This window comes from Daphnia pulex, chromosome 7 (genome assembly GCF_021134715.1).
Source record: "Daphnia pulex isolate KAP4 chromosome 7, ASM2113471v1".
NCBI lineage: Eukaryota > Metazoa > Arthropoda > Branchiopoda > Diplostraca > Daphniidae > Daphnia > Daphnia pulex.
The window spans coordinates 58,504-77,162 of record NC_060023.1 but is presented as its reverse complement, the minus strand read 5'-3'; the positions used below and the strand labels follow the sequence as shown (position 1 = coordinate 77,162).

General features: G+C 37.9%; 2 protein-coding genes, 2 long non-coding RNA genes and 1 pseudogene across 7 annotated transcripts; 1 reads left to right on the top strand and 4 right to left on the bottom strand.

Annotated features, from left to right (window-relative positions):
• Positions 1-2,378: 2,378 nt before the first annotated feature.
• LOC124197510 lies at positions 2,379-3,718 on the bottom strand. The gene is made up of 3 exons (XR_006876175.1): positions 3,567-3,718; positions 3,201-3,334; positions 2,379-2,826 (listed from the first exon to the last, which is right to left on the bottom strand). It is a non-coding gene; the product is annotated as an uncharacterized LOC124197510 (long non-coding RNA).
• Positions 3,719-3,995: 277 nt separating this feature from the next.
• LOC124197641 lies at positions 3,996-5,056 on the top strand (annotated as a pseudogene).
• Positions 5,057-6,306: 1,250 nt separating this feature from the next.
• LOC124196753 lies at positions 6,307-7,478 on the bottom strand. The gene is made up of 5 exons (XR_006875815.1): positions 7,368-7,478; positions 7,194-7,308; positions 7,016-7,117; positions 6,772-6,947; positions 6,307-6,669 (listed from the first exon to the last, which is right to left on the bottom strand). It is a non-coding gene; the product is annotated as an uncharacterized LOC124196753 (long non-coding RNA).
• A 1,591-nt stretch (positions 7,479-9,069) lies between these two features.
• On the bottom strand, positions 9,070-11,460 carry LOC124196761 (SH3 domain-binding glutamic acid-rich protein homolog). 4 transcript variants are annotated; one of them, XM_046591971.1, is made up of 8 exons: positions 11,230-11,460; positions 10,931-11,125; positions 10,739-10,858; positions 10,573-10,678; positions 10,260-10,337; positions 9,977-10,093; positions 9,696-9,767; positions 9,070-9,469 (listed from the first exon to the last, which is right to left on the bottom strand). In XM_046591971.1, the coding sequence occupies exons 1-8, from the start codon at positions 11,272-11,274 to the stop codon at positions 9,459-9,461; spliced, it is 744 nt and encodes a 247-aa protein (XP_046447927.1). In that variant the 5' UTR covers positions 11,275-11,460; the 3' UTR covers positions 9,070-9,458. The 4 variants fall into 4 exon arrangements, with proteins under 4 accessions (XP_046447927.1, XP_046447928.1, XP_046447929.1 ...); XM_046591972.1 differs by lacking the exon at positions 9,696-9,767 and having other exon boundaries at positions 11,230-11,441; XM_046591973.1 differs by lacking the exon at positions 10,260-10,337 and having other exon boundaries at positions 11,230-11,441.
• Positions 11,461-12,000: 540 nt separating this feature from the next.
• Positions 12,001-18,337, bottom strand: LOC124196763. Its single transcript, XM_046591977.1, has 4 exons — positions 18,221-18,337; positions 12,502-12,712; positions 12,305-12,428; positions 12,001-12,225 (listed from the first exon to the last, which is right to left on the bottom strand). The coding sequence occupies exons 2-4, from the start codon at positions 12,574-12,576 to the stop codon at positions 12,032-12,034; spliced, it is 393 nt and encodes a 130-aa protein (XP_046447933.1). The 5' UTR covers positions 12,577-12,712; positions 18,221-18,337; the 3' UTR covers positions 12,001-12,031.
• Between the last annotated feature and the right edge of the window lie 322 nt (positions 18,338-18,659).

The window sequence follows — 18,659 nt, the reverse complement described above, 5'->3', positions numbered from 1 at the left end:
GTCACAGTGTCAGTTTGTTGCCTGAAAAATAACCAAGGATAATAACAGACAAGGGAAATCCATAGATTATTTTGATTTGCTTCTCATTAAGATGATGTGAAAGAGAATCAACATTATGGTTGTCCTTCCAGGAGGAAAATGACTTGACGGTCAAGAACAGGGTGAAGAAAATGACAACAAATTCAATTTAACGGTCATCACAGATTACATGCAAGTTATGTTTACATTGCATTTTGAGAATTCATCATGTTGGGTGCAATAGTTTGATTACTTTTTGTTTATTTCTAATTTAGATTTTGCATTTAGACTGAATGAGAACCATCCGGTTGCCGATCCAAGGAAAAGGAAAAGGCAAACCCACCAACAGGATCAACAAAGATCTTCTAAATTTGTCAACCCGTGGGCTGCTACCCCTTCAACCCCCAGCCCAACACCACTCTTATTGTGAGGTATTGATTGCTGTCGTTACAATCTTACATGAAAATTTTTAAATCTGAAGTCACCTCCATTCTCCTTTCAGGTTGATCCTGCACCGCTATTTCCATGGACGGAATCTATTGGTGGAAACTGACGAGAGATCAGTGAGACGACTGACTGACGTGCTGAATGCTCACATGCGTGCCATCCTTCCGTCGCCTCGAGGCATGGGGGAGTTGTGCCTGCTCCAGCTACGCGTCTAGCGTAATAGCGTAATACGACTACTCAACCGAAGACTTGTCAACTCACCCCTCGCTGACTCCTACTACCCTTGCTCTCATCTCTCAACACAGCACAGGGTTTTGATCTTTAGATCGTTTGGCTGTTTGTGATCTGTTATGGCGGTTTCTTGAGGACGACGATGATGTAAGTTTCGAGTTTTTTTTTTGTTTTTTTTGTTGTTATTGTTTGTTATTTCATTTCAATTCAGTTGAGTGTCGATGAGCTGGAGCAGGAACGTTTTTGTTTTAGACATTTCTGGTTTTTGACGCTAGATAGCACAAGCAAGGTCTTAGATCATTTTTCAGCTGTCAGATGCACCAACTTCAGTTAAAATACTTTATTTTGCACCATTTTGAAAACATTTATGGGAGTTACTGTAAAGTGTGTTGTCAAGTTTGGTGAGTATTTAAAGTATTGATCTGCACTTAATGACTTAAGTCTATTTTAAAATGTTTAAGAGACAATTTCGAGTGTATACTATTTATTTTTGTTTTAGATCATAGACGTCAAGCACACTGATGACACAGATTATAAACAAGTTGACTTATTTTTCTCTTTTTATTTATAGGTTCTAAACTACATGTTTATAAATTTGCATGACAGACTTTACGAGAAGTAATGTTCCTTGGATGGTAACCTGTTGGCTGCTACCCATTGAATCTCTCGTCTTACTTCCTTACATGGGCCCCCTTGATTTGAGGTATTGTGTTTCTGTCGCCACAATCTTGTTTGAATGTTATTGTCATCCAAATAAATGTTTATTCTGCTTACAGGGGAATCCTTCGCTACTAGTCATGGACTTCATCCACTGGTGAAAATCAATGAGAGAATGCTGCAATCCAAGACTGATTAATTGTGTAGTTAGATTCAATTACAAGTGCATATCTGGGCTCCCTTCTTTTCTGTGGCCCCGTTTCCCTAACTAACCACTAACCAACGCCCGCCGGTGGTCACTCACCCGCTGTGAAACCAGGAGGAGGGGAGGGCTCTGGTCGAACGGGGACTTGGAAGGCGCATGATCCGATGAAAACTTTTGGAGGGTCATGAGCCTAACCCGGAAGCCTAGTATGACTACATCTCCCCGGAAAAACTTGCCTCGTACTTCTCTCTTCTTCTCGGTCCAGATAAATATCTCTGGGGGCCGTAGACATGTCCTATAACAGCATGTGCGATTTAAACAATGCAACCCACTACCCAATGAAACAAAAAGCCATGGTTTATTTTTTTGCGCAAATCTGCGTTAGTCAAGTTACAAATTTTTCTAATTCAACAACTCGCGTAGAATTTTGCATGTAATCTGTTAGTGCAAATCACGGATTCCATGTGTTTGGTAGTTAAGAAAATGGTTGTTTAAGAAACAAGCAATGGGGTGTTCTGAGTTGCCAAAAAAACTCACCATTGTTTGTTTTTTAAACAAAACCATCTTCTTAACTACCAAACACATAGGATCGTTATTTGCACTAATAGACTAGATGCAAAATTCGACAGAAGTTATTGAGTTTGAAAAACTTGTAACCTGACTGACGCAGATTTCTGCAAAACTTAACCATCGCTTTTTGTCTCATTGCCGCAGCGGTGGTGGCGGGTTGCGTTTAAACTCGTGCAGTAGTAAACAGTCTTGAACCGGACGCTCTGTTTATTGAATTTTTTGCACATTTCGAAAAAATAATAAAATCGAGTTTAATGTACTAAATTTTTTATTACCGACATCACATTGGTAGGGTTTAACATTGGGTTATGTGGTTTAGGTTAAGGGTACAAAATTGAGGGTTGGTAGGTACATGTTTGTGGGGCTTGGAGATTAATTGGTAGGGATATGTTTATAGGGTTATAAATTAAATACTTTTGTATCCAAACTTGAAATATCCCGCCCCCCAACATCCTCCACTTTCCCAATCCCGAAAACATGTTTATTATTTGTTTGACATAAACATCCCATATTTCTTTTTTGTGAACTTATTAACGGTAAACTGCAGTAGTCACGATGACAATTTAACGAAATAATGATGCAACTTCGGTAACACGACACCAGCACCAAGGGAATTTGATGCAGAAATATCTATCACCAGCATAGGCTGCAACAACGTACCACAGCGGACAGCAACTTCGCGAACATACACGATAAACCTGTAAACATAATGAAATGAATTAATCTTCACCATCAAATCAATGTAACTGCTGTCTGAAAAGACAAATTAATGACTTGTTATGTAGTTTTAGTTAAACTAAATATTCTGAAAACAATATCTGATGGCAACTGTTGAAACAAAAACAAAATGTGTGATTTACTGATTTAAACTACAACAAAGAAGAAAGAGAGGCTAAAACTGTAACTGGATGTTAATCCTGCTTTTTAAAAAATCAAATACTATCAAGCAGTGAATTATCAAGCGACAATAACAAAAATGACACAAATATAGCTTAACTATGAAATCTCTCAGTGTCAGTTAGCAAGCTTTTTGAATCAGCAAGACAATAAGAAAGTTGATTGAAATAATTACTTGAGTTGTTCATGTTTCTTCATTTGACGAAACACATAGCAGTACAGGTAGCAATAGGAACAACCTTTTCCAGCTGGCTGCATAAAATCCATGTGTACATTGGGCAGCAATGACGAAGCTCAGACTTTACCAGACTGTTTATAAAAAAAAAAAACTTAATTACTATCAAGGACACAGCGTCTCAAATGACAAAAACAAAATGACAGAAGTTAAAGTTAACTACACAATCTTTCGGATTAAATTTTGCAAAGGAACCTACAGCTATCAAGCCTTTCCAAGGTAGGCAACAAAAGTTCTTGAACAGGCAAGTTAAGACATATTCACCAACTAACTAAGTCTCACAGTTAGAAAGTTAAACATATTTACCTGATTCGTTCTTAAGTGTTTCTTACAAAACGTACAGCCGGTACGTACAGGAAAAAGGGACGACATCTTGGCAAAATGTACAGATGCTCAGGCTCTGTCAGGCCACATGATTGGAAATTCCAAGTAGAAATTATAGGCTAGGTTACCACACAAATAACTAAATTCACACACAAATAATTAAAATTCAGTAACATCTAACAATCCAAACGGGGAATACCATTTATATGAAGAAAAACGTGAGGAAGGAAAATACGTCGTACGGATTGTCTAACGATACGCTTTCAATCAGTGCTCGAAAAAAATGGCGGCGGTCTTGAGTAACGAAGACTTATTGTTCCACATCAGTAGTTGTAAATGTGAATCATAGATGGCGATGAAACTTGTATTTTAGTCTGCTAAAAAAGAGTAAATAAAAAGACGAAAGATAAAATGTCTGCAATTGTCAACCTACGTGTTCCGTAATTTTCAGCAGTTTGTGTCATTTAGACCCATTTCTAATTATCCCACATCATTTCGCAAAATTAGGAAATTCAAAAAGTGGATGGTATTTATCATATTTTTAAACTGGCGCTTAGAATAGATTATTTACACGTGAATGGCATGTGTTGTAACCGGCTTTCTGTTAAAATTGATTAGGAGATGACGAATTACGTTCGCTGGATTTGAGTCCAAACAATTCGTTGAATATGAGATCATATGAAGTATACAAGAGAGCAGCAGTTCTTCCTCCAACAAAACACCAACTGATGAAGACTGGCCTTCGGCTTGGTCAGTTTGCCAGGTCTTTCCATCCAGCTTGTGTCCGACTGCCTTTGCATCAGATCTGGGTTGTTCCGGGGCATCACCACCCGGTAAATTTGCCAATGCAGAGTTGATGAAGATCCCCAACTTTCTTCACTTGACACCACCCACTATTGAGAGACAATGCTAAGCATTGAAAAGTGAGAACCCTGCAGTATAATAGATATTTTCATAAAGCTTTACACATTATTTGTTTGTAGAGTTCTGCACAGAGTGGCCAAAAGAGTTGGATACTAACAAAAAGATTGCAAATCATTTACCCATCACAATCTCAACTAGTGATTAGTGATTACCTCAATTCTTTCCTCTCATTGAGGGATGCCCGAGCCAGAATTGTAACACTCCAGGTCTGAAAAGAAGAAAAAAAAGAGCATCTCATTTCCTGTTACAACTTACAAGTAACTCTTTTTCTGAGTTTGATTTTTTATAGATAATTTTGTGTAAATTTGTAAATAATGTAGATCATTTTCTTTATCCCATTGCTACTTAGAGTTTGCCATGCGCTTGTACATTTACCAGATCTTCTACATATGCCTTACTCAATTGCCTACTTGCCACTTTGCTAACTGCATCAATTGGGAAGCTGCCTTTTTTCCACATCCGCAAAAATCGCTTCTTCAAAAATCTCTTGTCGCTTCCGTCCGCTGTAACAACCTGCACCTGCAGTCACTCGCCGCGGGATTATGCTCAGGTAAACAACAATTGACTTACTTTCCTAGATTATCTACTAAATATCTACTTGCGCTAAACTCTGTGTCTGTGCAGTAATTCCATTCCAAAATCAGGCCCTTCTTGCGCGCAAACAAATTTTATTTGGACGTTTCTTTTTTCTAACGCTAGATGGCTTTTTGAAAATTTGTTGCTGTCAAAACAGTCAGTTTCAGTTACTTTGCACATCTCTTTAAACATTTATCGGCAGTTATTTTGTTGAAATATTTAGTGATAAGTAACAGTAACTATTCCCCCAACAAAGCTCACTTGTTAGATTTTCGATATTTGATTTTTTATTTCTACTTCCGGTTTACTCATTTCAGTCTGTAGTTTAGTAAATATTCATCTGACGTACGAAAGAACCACATATTCGTGATCCTCGTAAAATTTGTGGTAAAGTTCATGTTTTGTTTTTTACGTATTCGTACTTCCGGTTTCGAAAATTTTCCTGAACTATAGTTCAGGAAAATTCTCGATTTTGGCCAAATTTTGGATTTCGTTTAAATCCCACCTAATCGACCCCAAATTTCATGGGGATCACGAATATGTGGTTTATTTTGACGACAGCTCAATGGTTGAGGCGCTGTGGCTACTTCCGGAATTTTTTTTAAAGACTAGCAAGTGAGCTTTGTTCTTTTAACAGTTCTCAACATTGCAAGCTCGATTTAAACTTTAAAAAATTGCATATTTAAATAATTGAGCTAAAAAACCTGATTATTGTTTCTTTCTGTATTATGTAACTTTCATTGGCATGTCAGTAAATAAGAACTCTTGTCTCTTTATTAAGGTAATGCAGAGGAAATTTCGAGAAGATGGACACTAAAAAATCACCGGTATCACCAAAATGTCAGCGCGGATCATCATTTGTTGTTGGTAATATGTGTTCGTTTGTGTTAGTTAACCCGTTGTCTGCCACGCCTTTGTTCTCCCCGCTCCTTAGCATGGGCCGCGCCGAAAGGCGCCTGTTTGGCAATGCACCAAGTTCCCCCTTGTCGATGCGGTGATGGATTCTCCTGTCACCGTGTCAGCCCGGACTTGTCAGCAACGGCAAGTCCCACTTTGGTCACGGATCCTTCAGACGTGGCGCGTAGAGTAGTAGAGTACAACCTACGGGTTGTATGGCGTGGCAGCCAACGGGTTAACTTAAGTGTATGTATGTATGTTATGTTGTATGTAAAAAAAAGTGGTGGAATTGTGGGTGGAGGTGGGACAAATATAACGCAATTCCTTAATTACTCTATTCATTTCTTTATTTATTAAGTATTTTCTGTAATCAACAGAAATGGTAATGCGAAGGATGAATGAGATAATCAGTTAACTAATGCTACGATATCAGTTTCATGTCCTATACTTAAATAAATATAGTTAACACATATGATCATTTGGTTCATGCATCACAGCAACACAACTCAAAGTTATTGAAAGAAAACAACCATTAGGTCTGGGCCGTCATCTGGCAGTTCTGGTTTCACAACATCACAGATAAGTGATAACTCCACACCAAGGAAGGACAGCAGCAGCACACCTTTCACTATCTCGTCATTGGGCAGCATCTCCACTTACAGCTTGAACATCAAATGGCCAGCAAAACCTACAGGGAAAAAGACAGATTTAGCTTCAGAAAGGAACATATAAATCACAGGCAAAGCACACCGAAGAATAGAAAAATAAAGTTAACATTTTGCAATCTTACTTGAAAATTGCTTCAGCATTAAAATTTACTGAATGATTCTACAGTTAGCAAGTCAGATATAAAATTCCAACCAACGTAAACTGAACCCCAATAGACGACGTTTCAGCAAAATGGACAGCAGTTTTGGCCCACGTGATCAGACTATATCGCAAAGTGGAAATCAGATTACGGTCTATCTGTAAACTCAAAGACAAATGTAACATTCAGTAAATTTTAGAAATCTCAAGTTACAAACTAGAATTACCAATTAGTTTTGATGACTGAAAATGTAGACACACGCCATATTGCTACCTGTTAGCAAGGTTACCCGATTTTCCCATTAATAAAAATCAAAATAGCACATGATCTGTAAAAGTAAAAAAAAATAAATACATAATATCATATCTACAAATAGCCTTTTCATTAAAGTTTAGTTAAAATACCTAGTGAGTGCTCTATGCTGCAGCCTTGCAAAAGCATCACACTTCCATTGTCTCTGGATTTCAACACTCACAATAACACTGCTGAACAAATCTTCAAAGATTGGGTTGGCTTGGTCTAAAATTGAGTAACAATTGAACATGAACCTTTGGAATTTGTATCAAAAGACTTTTTACTTTTCTTTCTCCGGCTTTGGTGAAGCCAGCTTCAGTTTTTCCTCCATTATTAGCTGTTGCATTTCTGCTTTTGAAAAGGTTTTGAAAATGTTGCACACTGCAGCCAATCTAATCAAAATCTTACGATTATTTAAACCACCTAGCCAGAAACAATCCATAATTTAGTATGTCATAAAACAACATTCAAGTATTTAATTTACCATTGTGCTGGAAATGGGAAGCTTCGGGTTTCCTTGCAAGGAAGCTTGACTTTGTTTCCCCGTTTCAGGTGCTGCAGTGGGGCCAGGTTGCAAACTTCAATTGATCCATTTGCTTCAGCATCCAACTGTGTCTTGTTTTGGGCGATAATTTTCGAATTTCGAATAACCTTCTTCTCGTAGACCATCATTGGGCTTCTCCATGACACATCAATATACCTTATTTTTTCAATGCAAATAGGACGGTGGTTAATAAATTTCCATAAACATTAGAAATATTTGGAATAACGTAAACCGAAAACAATGTTGGGAAAATGTGTTACACATGTTTAAGGAAGATTAAATCAGGGACACGTTGAACCAAGTGAGTAGCCTGTGACAAATGGCGGGACTGAGAATTCCCATTTTCCATGGAGTTCCCCAACGTTGCCAAATTGTTTTTTTGTCTTCACTTCAGTTGCGGAGCAGAAAAAAATTCGAAAAAAAAAATGAGATAAAAAAAAGACAAATTATTAATTTAAAAAAATACAAATCAAGCTTCTAATCAAACGGTTGAATAGAATTAAGAAATTAAGAAAGTTGACGCATTTGCTAAAGCTTGAAAGACTCTCTGAGTCTCTGGTGAAATTGATCGAGTCAGGCTACGTTTCCTGCATACCAAATGAAGTCGACCGATTTCTTTTTGTTTTTGGCGTTTTTATTGGTCTCGTTTCCCAATAACGATGGCCGTCTTTCCTTGTTAGGGAGAGAATGCACTAAAACTTGGGACAACGAGTTGAGGAACTAAAACACGTCCGAGTACCGAAAATTCGATAGTTTTTGGGGCCGACAGGGCGTCGCCAAGTGGGAATGGGTTGCTGACAGTAGAATTCCAAAGACATAAGAACTCCTTTTTTAAACATTATTAAAAATACCCGACAATAGAACTCCAGTGTCCGACAGTAGAACTCCACTACGCGACAATAGAACTCCTATAATTTTTTTTAGTTATTTTCATTATTTGCCAACTACTTGAAATCTCTTAATCATCTTAAGTTCAACATCTTTAACTTTCTTTAGTCCTACTGTCACATACAAAGAAATTTTTAAAAATTATTTAAAATATTGGGGTTCTATTGTCGGTGGAGTTGTACGGTCTTAATTAGTAAAATTAATAACCGAAAAAATGGGAAGGGATTTGTCTGGATTGGTGAAGCCGCAAAATTTATTTAGACGCGTCGAGAAAGTGGAAAATGCCAATCGAGTCAAGAGTAAATGAAGTTGTGAAAATGAGAAGAAATTATGACGACAAACAGGCCAGCACGTAGCGGTTTTTCAATTAACAAATGCGTCTCTCGATCTAGAAACAAGCGAATCAATTCTTTTTTAAAAAGAAAAAAACTGAAAGGTATTTTGTGTTTGAAATCTTTCATTTGTATCTTCGTTTTGAAAATCATTTTAAACGAAAATGAGCAACGACTTGATGATTTTTCTTTTTCTTTCACTACAATTTTTGTTGAGTCAAATTGTCCAGGTTTTTTTTTGTCTTTCTTTTTTTAAGTTAAAACATTATTCAAAGTCGTTACACACACAAAGTCACACATACAGGTAACATAATTAAAAGGCAGGGTAATTTAAATAAGATTGCAATTAAGGAGTGGGAGGAGCCAAAGATTAAAAGGTCGGTAGAAACAAAAAGACAAAAAAAATTAATATGTATATATAATAATAATTATAATAAAATCCAAGAAAAATCAGTCAGTTCATCCAATTGTTTTCTGACGGGCGAAATAAAGACGCGCCATAATTTCCAGTGAAAAAAAAAGAGAAAAGAAAAAACCAACTCGACGGCGGTGAGGTGGCAAACACGGCAGTTGATATTTAATAACTGGTTTTTGTCTTCTTTTTGTTCATTTCAAGCTTCTCCTGTGAATAAAAATTAAAAATTAATTTGAGAATATTTCACGATGGGGAGGATATGTGGAATCGGAAAAACTGTACAATGACCAGTAATAATTGAAGCGTACACGACAAGTAAAAAGCGCGGGAAATTGAAAGAAAGAAAAAAAAAACACAACTTTTAAAAAAGATAAAAAAAGATGTTGTTGAGAAAATTAAATTTAAGGAGTTAACGAGACAACAGAAGGAAAACCTGGAAGCTGTTTGTAAGTGAACTCAGTGAAACGCTCAGCAGTGGCCACCGTAGTCGACATCTCCATCGAATCTGTACATTTTGATTGTTTTGTGCGTGTGTAAATGAAAAAAGTGATGGAAAAAAGCAAGCAAAAATGTGAAATTAAAGAAATTAGAAAAAATTAAAATAAACCCAAGATAAAATTAAGCCGAGATATTAGGGCAGATTAAGCGAAATACGAAATAAAAATATAAATTTTTGAGTATGTTTGTGCTCGCATTCAAAGATACGAGTTTTACCATCTTCGTGAGGTAAAGCTGTTTCTTCCTCCTCCTCTTCTTCTTCTTCCTCCTCCTCCTCTTCTTCTACTTCCTCCACTTTGACTTCTTCCTCGGGAATAATTGCAGTGGTTACATCTGTAAAAAGAATCGAGTCAGGTCATCCGTCACCAGCAAAGCAGAGCGCAAATGATGTTAAGGGTGGTGTTTACATATAGACAACCAAGAAAATGTGGACAAGTGAAAAGCAGAAAACCAAATAATAAAAAAGGGTTAGAATGTGAAAAAAAAAGCCCTTATGTACCTCCCCCGGGAAGCTTTTTGTATTTTAATTCAGTGATACTTTCAGCAGTGGCCACTGTGGTCTCCATCTCCACCTCTTCTGTGAAATTGTGATTGGGTTGTTGTGTTTGATAGAAAAGGGTAAGCAAGCAGAGATTAAAACAAATAACACGAAACCAGACAGAAATGAAACAGAAAAAACCAAAACCAAAGAAAAGAATAACCCAAGCAGATTAAGTAAAAACAAAACCAAATGAAGAAACATCACAAGAAACGTGAGAAGAAGCCATTCACACGCTGTGTGAAAATTTCCATTAACTGTATCATTAACTTACCTTCATCTTCTTCTTCCTCTTCTTCTTCTTCCTCTTCTTTCTCAGGGCTTGGTCTGGGACTAGGGACAGCTCCATTGAGTTGGGGAATCTCTTTCTCCATTGATACCTGCACACAGTACACAAGGTGTTTATTAAAAAGTTGAATAAAAGATCTCGATACACTTACATCTCTACTGCCGAAAAGATTGTGATTGATGACAGGTACTTGAGGTAGTGAGCCACGAGGAAGCTTCAGAAACTCTTCTATGCGGTCATTTTCAACAGCCTCGTCAAAGCCCTCATAATCCTGAGAGAACCAAAACAAACATGTGTTATTTTATGAAGAAACATTAAGGGAATTTTTAAAATGATTTCTCACTCCACAGTATGAATCTTCATGATCATCGTTGAAAAACTGAGGTGGTACAGCATTCCTGGCGTTGTTTCTGCCTACTGCATTCTTCCTCATGAAAGTCCTCTCATCCTCGTTGTTGGGGTCACAAATGTCTATCACCTGGAAGTTCACTCCTTTGCTCTCCATGATAAGCTGGGCTTTCATTTGTCGCTTCTTCATCTGCGAAGATAACAAGGTGCAACGAAATTGATCGTCAGTAATAAGAACTAAAGCGCCCGTGGGACAAGGGCGGAACCCACAACGATTGACGTCCCAATACATACCTCTTTATTTCCAGAAACCATGGAAATGTAAAATTTCACAACCATTTTGAAGCTGAACAGTTATTCCGTTGGAAAAGATGAAAAAGATTGAGTCGAAACAGATTTATCACGGCAGTATTCCGGAGTTTGTTCAAGATAAAAATTTGGAAAGCCTGGCGACGAATAAGAAATAGATCGGTTGGTTGATAAGATTGCCAGTATAGCAGACGAATATGTGAGCGTCGTTTTTCGAAACTAAAACTCGGTATCCCGGCTAACGGAGAAATGCGATGACTAAAACTTGGGAAAGATGGCGCGGAATTTTCTGGTTCTCTTACCTTATCACAACCGGGGCTATTTTTACCAGCCTAAAAAAATCGAGGTGATGAGAATTTCCGGGTTTGCAACATTCATGTCAATTCAGCAATATTTTGGCGACTGCATTTTTACAACTGCCCGATACAGCCGTCATCATTTCAGAGAAAAGGCGGATCGAGATTTTTTTTTAATTGAAGACTTTTTGTTTTACTTTTTCTTTAGCTCTAGTGTTGATATGGCTCTCAAAAAATTCTTTTTCTTGGCTTGATGAATGATGACAAATGCAATTTTTCAATAGTTTGTGATGAAAAGAAACATAATTCAGCCCATCTTGCATGAATGATTAGAATATGAATTCCACAGTTAATGTTTCATGGAAAACTGACAACATATTTGTGATCTGAAAGATGGAATTTGATGGAAAATCTTAAAACTACAAGAATAGTTATCTTTAAGTTTGGCAATAACATAAAATTAATAATATACAACTATGTATTAATGCAAATCATTCAAGTTCTGACTTTTCTAATTCTTCAAATCCTTCTTTGTGTTTCTCTGCCAACGCCAATGCTTCAAGTCGTTGTTTGTGTTTCTCCTCTAATTCTCCTGCATCAACATTTCTTTTCCCTTCATAGCTCAAGTTCTTCATTCTGTAAAAGGTTACATTCTGCATATTGGCTTTCCTGATCAGTTTTTCAGCTGTTAAAACAAAGCAAAGGTAACAAAATTATTAAGAAAACCATTCAGAGAATTTATTTGAAAAATTTGAACATATTACCCAAAGTCTCTTCAGTATCAATTTTAATTCCCAATTTATCAGCATTGAGATATTGGTAACCAACAACGGCCAAAAGATTCCAAGCAAAGAAAAAGTATGCAAAGGCAATCCTTTTTTCCCACAGCTGCAAATCAATGGAAATTGAAAAGAAATGATAGAAACATGATCACTTTTTACATGGTAAGAAACCTGTTTACCTCTGCTTTATCGACTGGAATGGGGCTTGAGCGTGATCGCACCCATCTTCTTATCCATCTGAATCCAAACTTCATGACTTGGAAGAAGAGACTTGTTGTTGTTAAAGCAGTCGACACTATGCCGGGCACCGTGTTTCATGGGATATGGACAAGATAGATGGCGTACTATGCGGCACTTCCCAAGCCTCACTAGTTTCTACAACTGCGCCATCTATATTTTGACGGAATTAATTAATTAATTTTTTAAATATAATTTCGCTGATTCTTATAACAAGGTATAAAACGAAGTACAAATCCCTCTCTTAACGTAGAACTAGTGAAGTTCGAGTGGGTGAGTCGGACAAGGCGTTTCTTAGTAATCGGGGCACTTTGAGACGTGAGTTCGATTCTCCTGGTGAGCATAACTGCTAATGCTTCCACACCCGCACTCTCACCATTACTCACGAGAGATGTTTGCAGTAGGTCGGTCTAGTGTGTAAGGTTATTCTGCAGTCAATAACTGCATGACTTGGTTGAACGTTCACAACTAAGTATCTTATCATTGTAAGCGAAGAGACTGGGCACCCTTTCAGTTAAATGGGATCGGGGTCTATGGACTTGCGAGACCAACGTCTCTTCCTAGGCCGCTTGTTCACGCAAGCGGCCTTAGCAGAACTAGATGATGGGTGGAGCTAAAATTAAAAAAAAAATTCGAACGACCACCCGACGACCGCAGCTCACATCTTACCCGTTTCTTTTATTTAATTTTTTACTTTTAATGGATGTTTGACGTTCAAGCAGCACTCTGCCTCTACCCATTAAATTTTTTTTGCAATTTTTGGCACGTTGAACGATTATCGAATGAAATGTCGGATCATCGGGCAGAATTGCGGGGTCATTCTCATTTGTGACAGGATTGCAGCAACCACTGGCGACGGCTGGAAAGAGACGAAAAATGCCAAAACAACCACACAGACATGCAGTGAAACGGCAGCTGTCGATTGTAACGATAAGAAAAAATGTGAAAATTGATGACCCATAAAGTAGGAATACGGATAGAAAATAAAAAGAAGGGAGCTGATTAATCAAATGAAGGAATAGCAAATGACGGTGGTCATTATTGTTTGTTAAACAAAAACACTTCAAGATGCTATTTGTTTTTAACTTATTTACGTCAATGTTAAGGTCTGCAAAAGGGTCTCACAGCGACTTGACGTCTCACCCGTTTTCGATATGCAAATGAAGAATGAATATTCCGATTTCGACTAGCTGGTCGCAAATCAGGGTCAGGATCTTTTGTTTAACATCAAATTAAATGGAGCAAGAAATCAACAGTTGACTCCTTCTTCAAATTTCACTTCAATTGTTAACTCGTACGAACTCGTAGTCTGAAAGAAAAAAAAAAACCTTTGGACACTCGCAAGAAATGATAGTGGCCAAAACCAACGTCAATAGAATTTCTCTTCAAATTTCGATTTTCAGAGGTGAAATTAAAAGAGAAATTCAATTCATTTGAACCCACAATGTCTAAGCAGCAGGTATTCAATAACTAACTTTTGATTCAAAATCAATTTTTTAAAACTATATTTTGAAGTTTCTCAATCAGAACCGAACGGTCGGTCAACTTGAAATTAAAAATGGATTAAAAATCGACAATTGGAAAAGAAAAAGAACCGGTTGGAATCCGGAGTCGAACAGCTAGTCATTCGATCAGAGGACATTACCGTGTCGATGTTTGTCGCAATTGGACGAGAAATGAATTGACCACAGAAATGCCACAAACAACAAAAGTCAGAAACTGAAATATCAAGGGAATAATCTGGATTAAACAAGATCCAGTTTAGTGCATGTTAATGGAGTGGGTCCAGTATTAAATACCATCAAAGGCATACGACACGAGCGCCACCAACGGCGGAACCGGAAAACTCGGGCATTACATAACGTCAAAGATTGCGTCTCTAAAACATGAATGCTTTTGTTAATTGATGTCAGGTCGCACACAAACGAAATCAAAACTTTTTTAGATGTTTTTGAATAGTTTGATGGCATTTGCTTTCGAAATTCTATCCAATCAAAAAGCGATCAGTAAGTGGAAGAGTCACACATACGTGGTCGCTCCACTACTATCCACTAGTCCACTGTGATTCGACGATTCGAAATTGAACCGTCTCGTCGAAAATATAAAACTCAAATCGAGTGGGATAAACCCAAAATCAATAACAAAATCAACAAGAGCCTCTGAGCCAAAATCGGTGAACCAGACTTGGCTGATATTCCCCGACATCAGGCGATCGGCAACAATTGAGTGATACCACTTAAAAAGATTTTCTTGATGTATTTTCCTGAAAGCAGAACATAAATTGTGAGAAGGAAAAGAAATAGACTTGACTTGGAAGATGTCCACAAATTAAAACTTGAAAACGAATTCAAATATCTTTTTCTTTATTGACAAAAATTTAAACCATGTTCACTAGAGATTTATCAAAGGTTTGATCGATTTGAGCGGTAGAGATCGGATAAAGTAAAAATAAATTACTGAACTATTAAAACTGATTACCGGCCAGTGACAGCTACTTAAAGAGGATGCCATTCAAGTTTATAAACGTGGAACTACTTATAAATTTGAAACACCCAAAAATCTAAATACAATTGGTTTGGAGGTTAAATGCTAAAATGGCCATATACAAGTCATTGGGAGTTGACAGCCAAGATGAACATGCCAAATTCAAGTTATGAAATTAAATACAAATATATCTGTTAATGTATAATAAGTAGTGATCAGGTGGGTGAGTTGGATAAATCGTCAATTATAAATCGAGACACTTTCATAGTGATCGAGACGTGAGTTCAATTCCCGTGGTAAACATCGATTACATTTCCTTAATTCTCTAAAATTCATCATATTACATTATTAATTCTCTACTATTCTCTACAATTCCTCAGATACAGAAATTCCAAAATGCCAGAACCCAAAAGGTATTATCTCGAAATGAAAATGAACGGCCATGACGTACGTTTGAAACTTGACTCTGGCTGCGATAAGGCATTAATCAGCAAAGCCCTGTGGTCCGAAATAGGAAAGCCAAAGTTGTTGCCTGTCTATGGTATTGGCAGAAGATCGGTGACTGGAGTTGTTCCGCTAAAGGGCGTATTCTTAGCCAAGATGAGCTTCGCTGGAATCAATTTCCGCTGTCCAGTCCATGTGTCGGACGATGACAACACACGGAATATGATTGGGCGGCGAGCGTTGCCATTCCTGGTTGATTTCGATTGGAATACGTTTATAAGTGAGGGAACAATTGCGATGCTACCATCCAATTTAACTATGACCGATGACGAGAAAAAGCAAGAAATGATGGCTGATGCCGTCAAGTGGCGAACGCTGCCATTCTATGTAAATGTCTTGGTGGACGGCAAAGATTTCATGATGAAATTGGATACGGGAGCTGGATGCTCCATGGCTGGCCTAGCGAAATGGGAAGAACTGGGGAAACCCAAACTGACTACGGTCAAACGCATGACAATCATGAGTACGAGCAACGAGCCAGTCCCACTTCTCGGCAGGTGTTCACTTAACATCACGTACAACGGTGTCACCGCTAAACTGCCACTCCTGATTGCCGACACCAACAGCTGCCAGGTGGTTTTGGGGATCAATTGGATCGATTCTTTGAATATAGACTTCAATACGATCTTTCGAAGTCTTCAATACAACAAGTCACCCCGACCACCGCCGCCAAAACAGACCAGAAAAGTGAAGGATTGCGGCGACGGCAGCCAAACGGAGGACCAGCTCGCCCCTCAGTTGACACCAGCAGACAAGCCGATCGAACAGCCGGTCGCAGGGCCCTCAGTGTCCAATTCCGAACAAGACGTCGCAACAGAACAAGTGAAGTTGGTAAGGAAATGCCAGGCTCAATCTCCGACTCCCGATACAGAGGCTAAGAAAGCTAGAATCGTTCATGATCTACAGAGCACCGTCAACCGCGCCAGCTACGACGCCCCTCGATGCAAGAACAACGGATCTCGATCCACGAAAGGTTAAAGAGCTAAACAACTGAGTTAAAATTACAACTGTATCTGAAATGTTCTAACTGTATATATAAACTGTCTGCTTTGAATTGGAATAAAATGTGTCGAAATTTCTTTTCATTTCATCATTTTAATTTCTTATCCCCCCCCCCCACACGTGAAACAAATAAAAAATGATTGTGACTACAATTCTCGTTTTAGCTTGCAACATTCTCCTTGGAAATTATTCACGAGACTCCAAACGGGAGAGCCTAAGATATATTTAACTGCAAGAATTTTCGGGTATTGTAATTTAATAAACAAATTGCATAATCCTTTATGCAATTCTTACCAACAAAACGAAAATGAAGATTGATGCCATATGGATTCGGATTATAGACAATTGGATTATGGACAATTCATACCCACTGCCAGTGGATAGTTGTCAAGGCTGGGACTATTACAATCCGCCTATTATCCTCCTATCATCAATCATGTGAGTCAATTCAGTTGGATTATGAAATCCACAGAACAGTCGCCCAATAAAAATCAAATGAAAGATTCAACATATTTTCAAAACGTTCAAGCCAATAGCAACGTATTTTATAAAAAGAGATGTTCACATTTTAAATGAATTAAAATATTTGAAACTCCAAAATGAAAAAAAATTCAAGTTTGAGATGCAATAAACTTAAGTGACGTATAGTTTGATTTCAATGAAACAAGAAAATTGTAAAAACGATCCAAACAATCAATCACCCCGGCAACAACCTGGCACAAACCAGAGGTTGTTGTGCAACAACAAGAAGCGTAAACTCTTCCACAGCCCAACAATAATTACGACACTACCACTTTCCATATGAGAACTCAAATTGAGTGAATAGAACGGCGATTCGGTGGCACGAAAAAGATAATTACCGCACGGCGCTTCGTCAACAACTAATTTTTTAAAAAAAGGCCAAACTGGACGAGTACCGTGGGTCCTGTCACACTTTAATCAATCAGAATGTGGACCAGACCTGCCAATCAGCTATTTTAGCGTATCAAGAGAAAAAGGTTTGTCTTTCCATCTCTCCATTCAGCTTCAATAAAGGATGCTCCTATTCCTTACTAATTGAACAACCTGCTGCTTTCCTGGGAAAACAATTTCGCACAGGATCAATATCAGTGGCCTGCTCATCCTACCCACCAAAAAAGATTCTGGCAGAAAAACAGCTTGTTATCGGACTCGACATGCAAACTGGATCAAAAATGACTGGGCAGCAGCTGTACCCACCAGGGAAATACCCACGAGTCAACAGGTCACACTGATTCAAAATCGATTTCAATCAATAAAAAAATAGTAGCAACATTTTCTCATGGGAAAAGTTAACAACAAAACTGTCCATATTTAATCTGAAAACATGAAGAGTAAAAGATAAACCAGCTCATCCTTTCTTTAATGCATTTCCCCCCGGCGGTTAGACGCGATCGTTTTGTAATGTTCACATAAATTGTGACACATTTCCACGAGAAGATTAAACAATTGGCCTAATCAAATGAACGCCAAATCAAAGAACAACGTTCACTTCGTTTGTTGGCAATCGATGGTAATTGCCTTGTCATAAAAATGCTAAAGTTGTTCAAGTCTACGGACTTATCAGGTTGGAAAGCGGAAAAACCTTAGCGATTTACAATTTTGCTGTAAAAACACCCGATGAAAAAGTAAAAATCAAAAATGCCATCCTACCTTGAAATTGCGATGCAGGAGACTCGAGTCACTTCCAGCAATCGGACGTTTTCTGGCTGGACAAGACTGGAAGGAGGTGGTTCGTTTCGCAGCACTTTTTCTTGAAATCGTTTAGAACCATCTGAAATGAGAAGAAATTTATTAATGTCAAGAATAATGTTTCGAATAGATTGTAAAACAAATCACAGCTGTACTAGTTTAAACAGTGTCATATAAAGTCATTTTTAGTTTTTATCGACCCGAAACAATATAGAATCAAGCTTAGCTTATGGCTGCAGAAGATCTTTCTATCAGGGTCTCCAAAACAATAGAACAAATTGATACAGACCGCCCAAAGCTGCTGGAAATGTAATTGACAATAGTGTTTCCTCGTTATTTTCATTTAATGGCGACGAAGTAGTTTGAACTTGAAGTTGTAGAAATAGTTTGACGAAGGAGC

Excerpts from the sequence above, each read along its gene's own strand:
- LOC124196761 (XM_046591971.1), bottom strand. The coding sequence starts at position 11,274 with ATGGTTGTGAAATTTTACATTTCCATGGTTTCTGGAAATAAAGAG. Across the intron at positions 10,679-10,738 it reads ATCTTTTCGGCAGTAGAGAT|GTATCAATGGAGAAAGAGAT; the intron begins GTAAGTGTATCG and ends TACTGTGTGCAG. Across the intron at positions 10,338-10,572 it reads AGAGGAAGAAGAAGATGAAG|AAGAGGTGGAGATGGAGACC; the intron begins GTAAGTTAATGA and ends ACAATTTCACAG.
- LOC124196763 (XM_046591977.1), bottom strand. The coding sequence starts at position 12,576 with ATGAAGTTTGGATTCAGATGGATAAGAAGATGGGTGCGATCACGCTCA. Across the intron at positions 12,429-12,501 it reads TTCCAGTCGATAAAGCAGAG|CTGTGGGAAAAAAGGATTGC; the intron begins GTAAACAGGTTT and ends ATTGATTTGCAG. Across the intron at positions 12,226-12,304 it reads TGATACTGAAGAGACTTTGG|CTGAAAAACTGATCAGGAAA; the intron begins GTAATATGTTCA and ends TTGTTTTAACAG.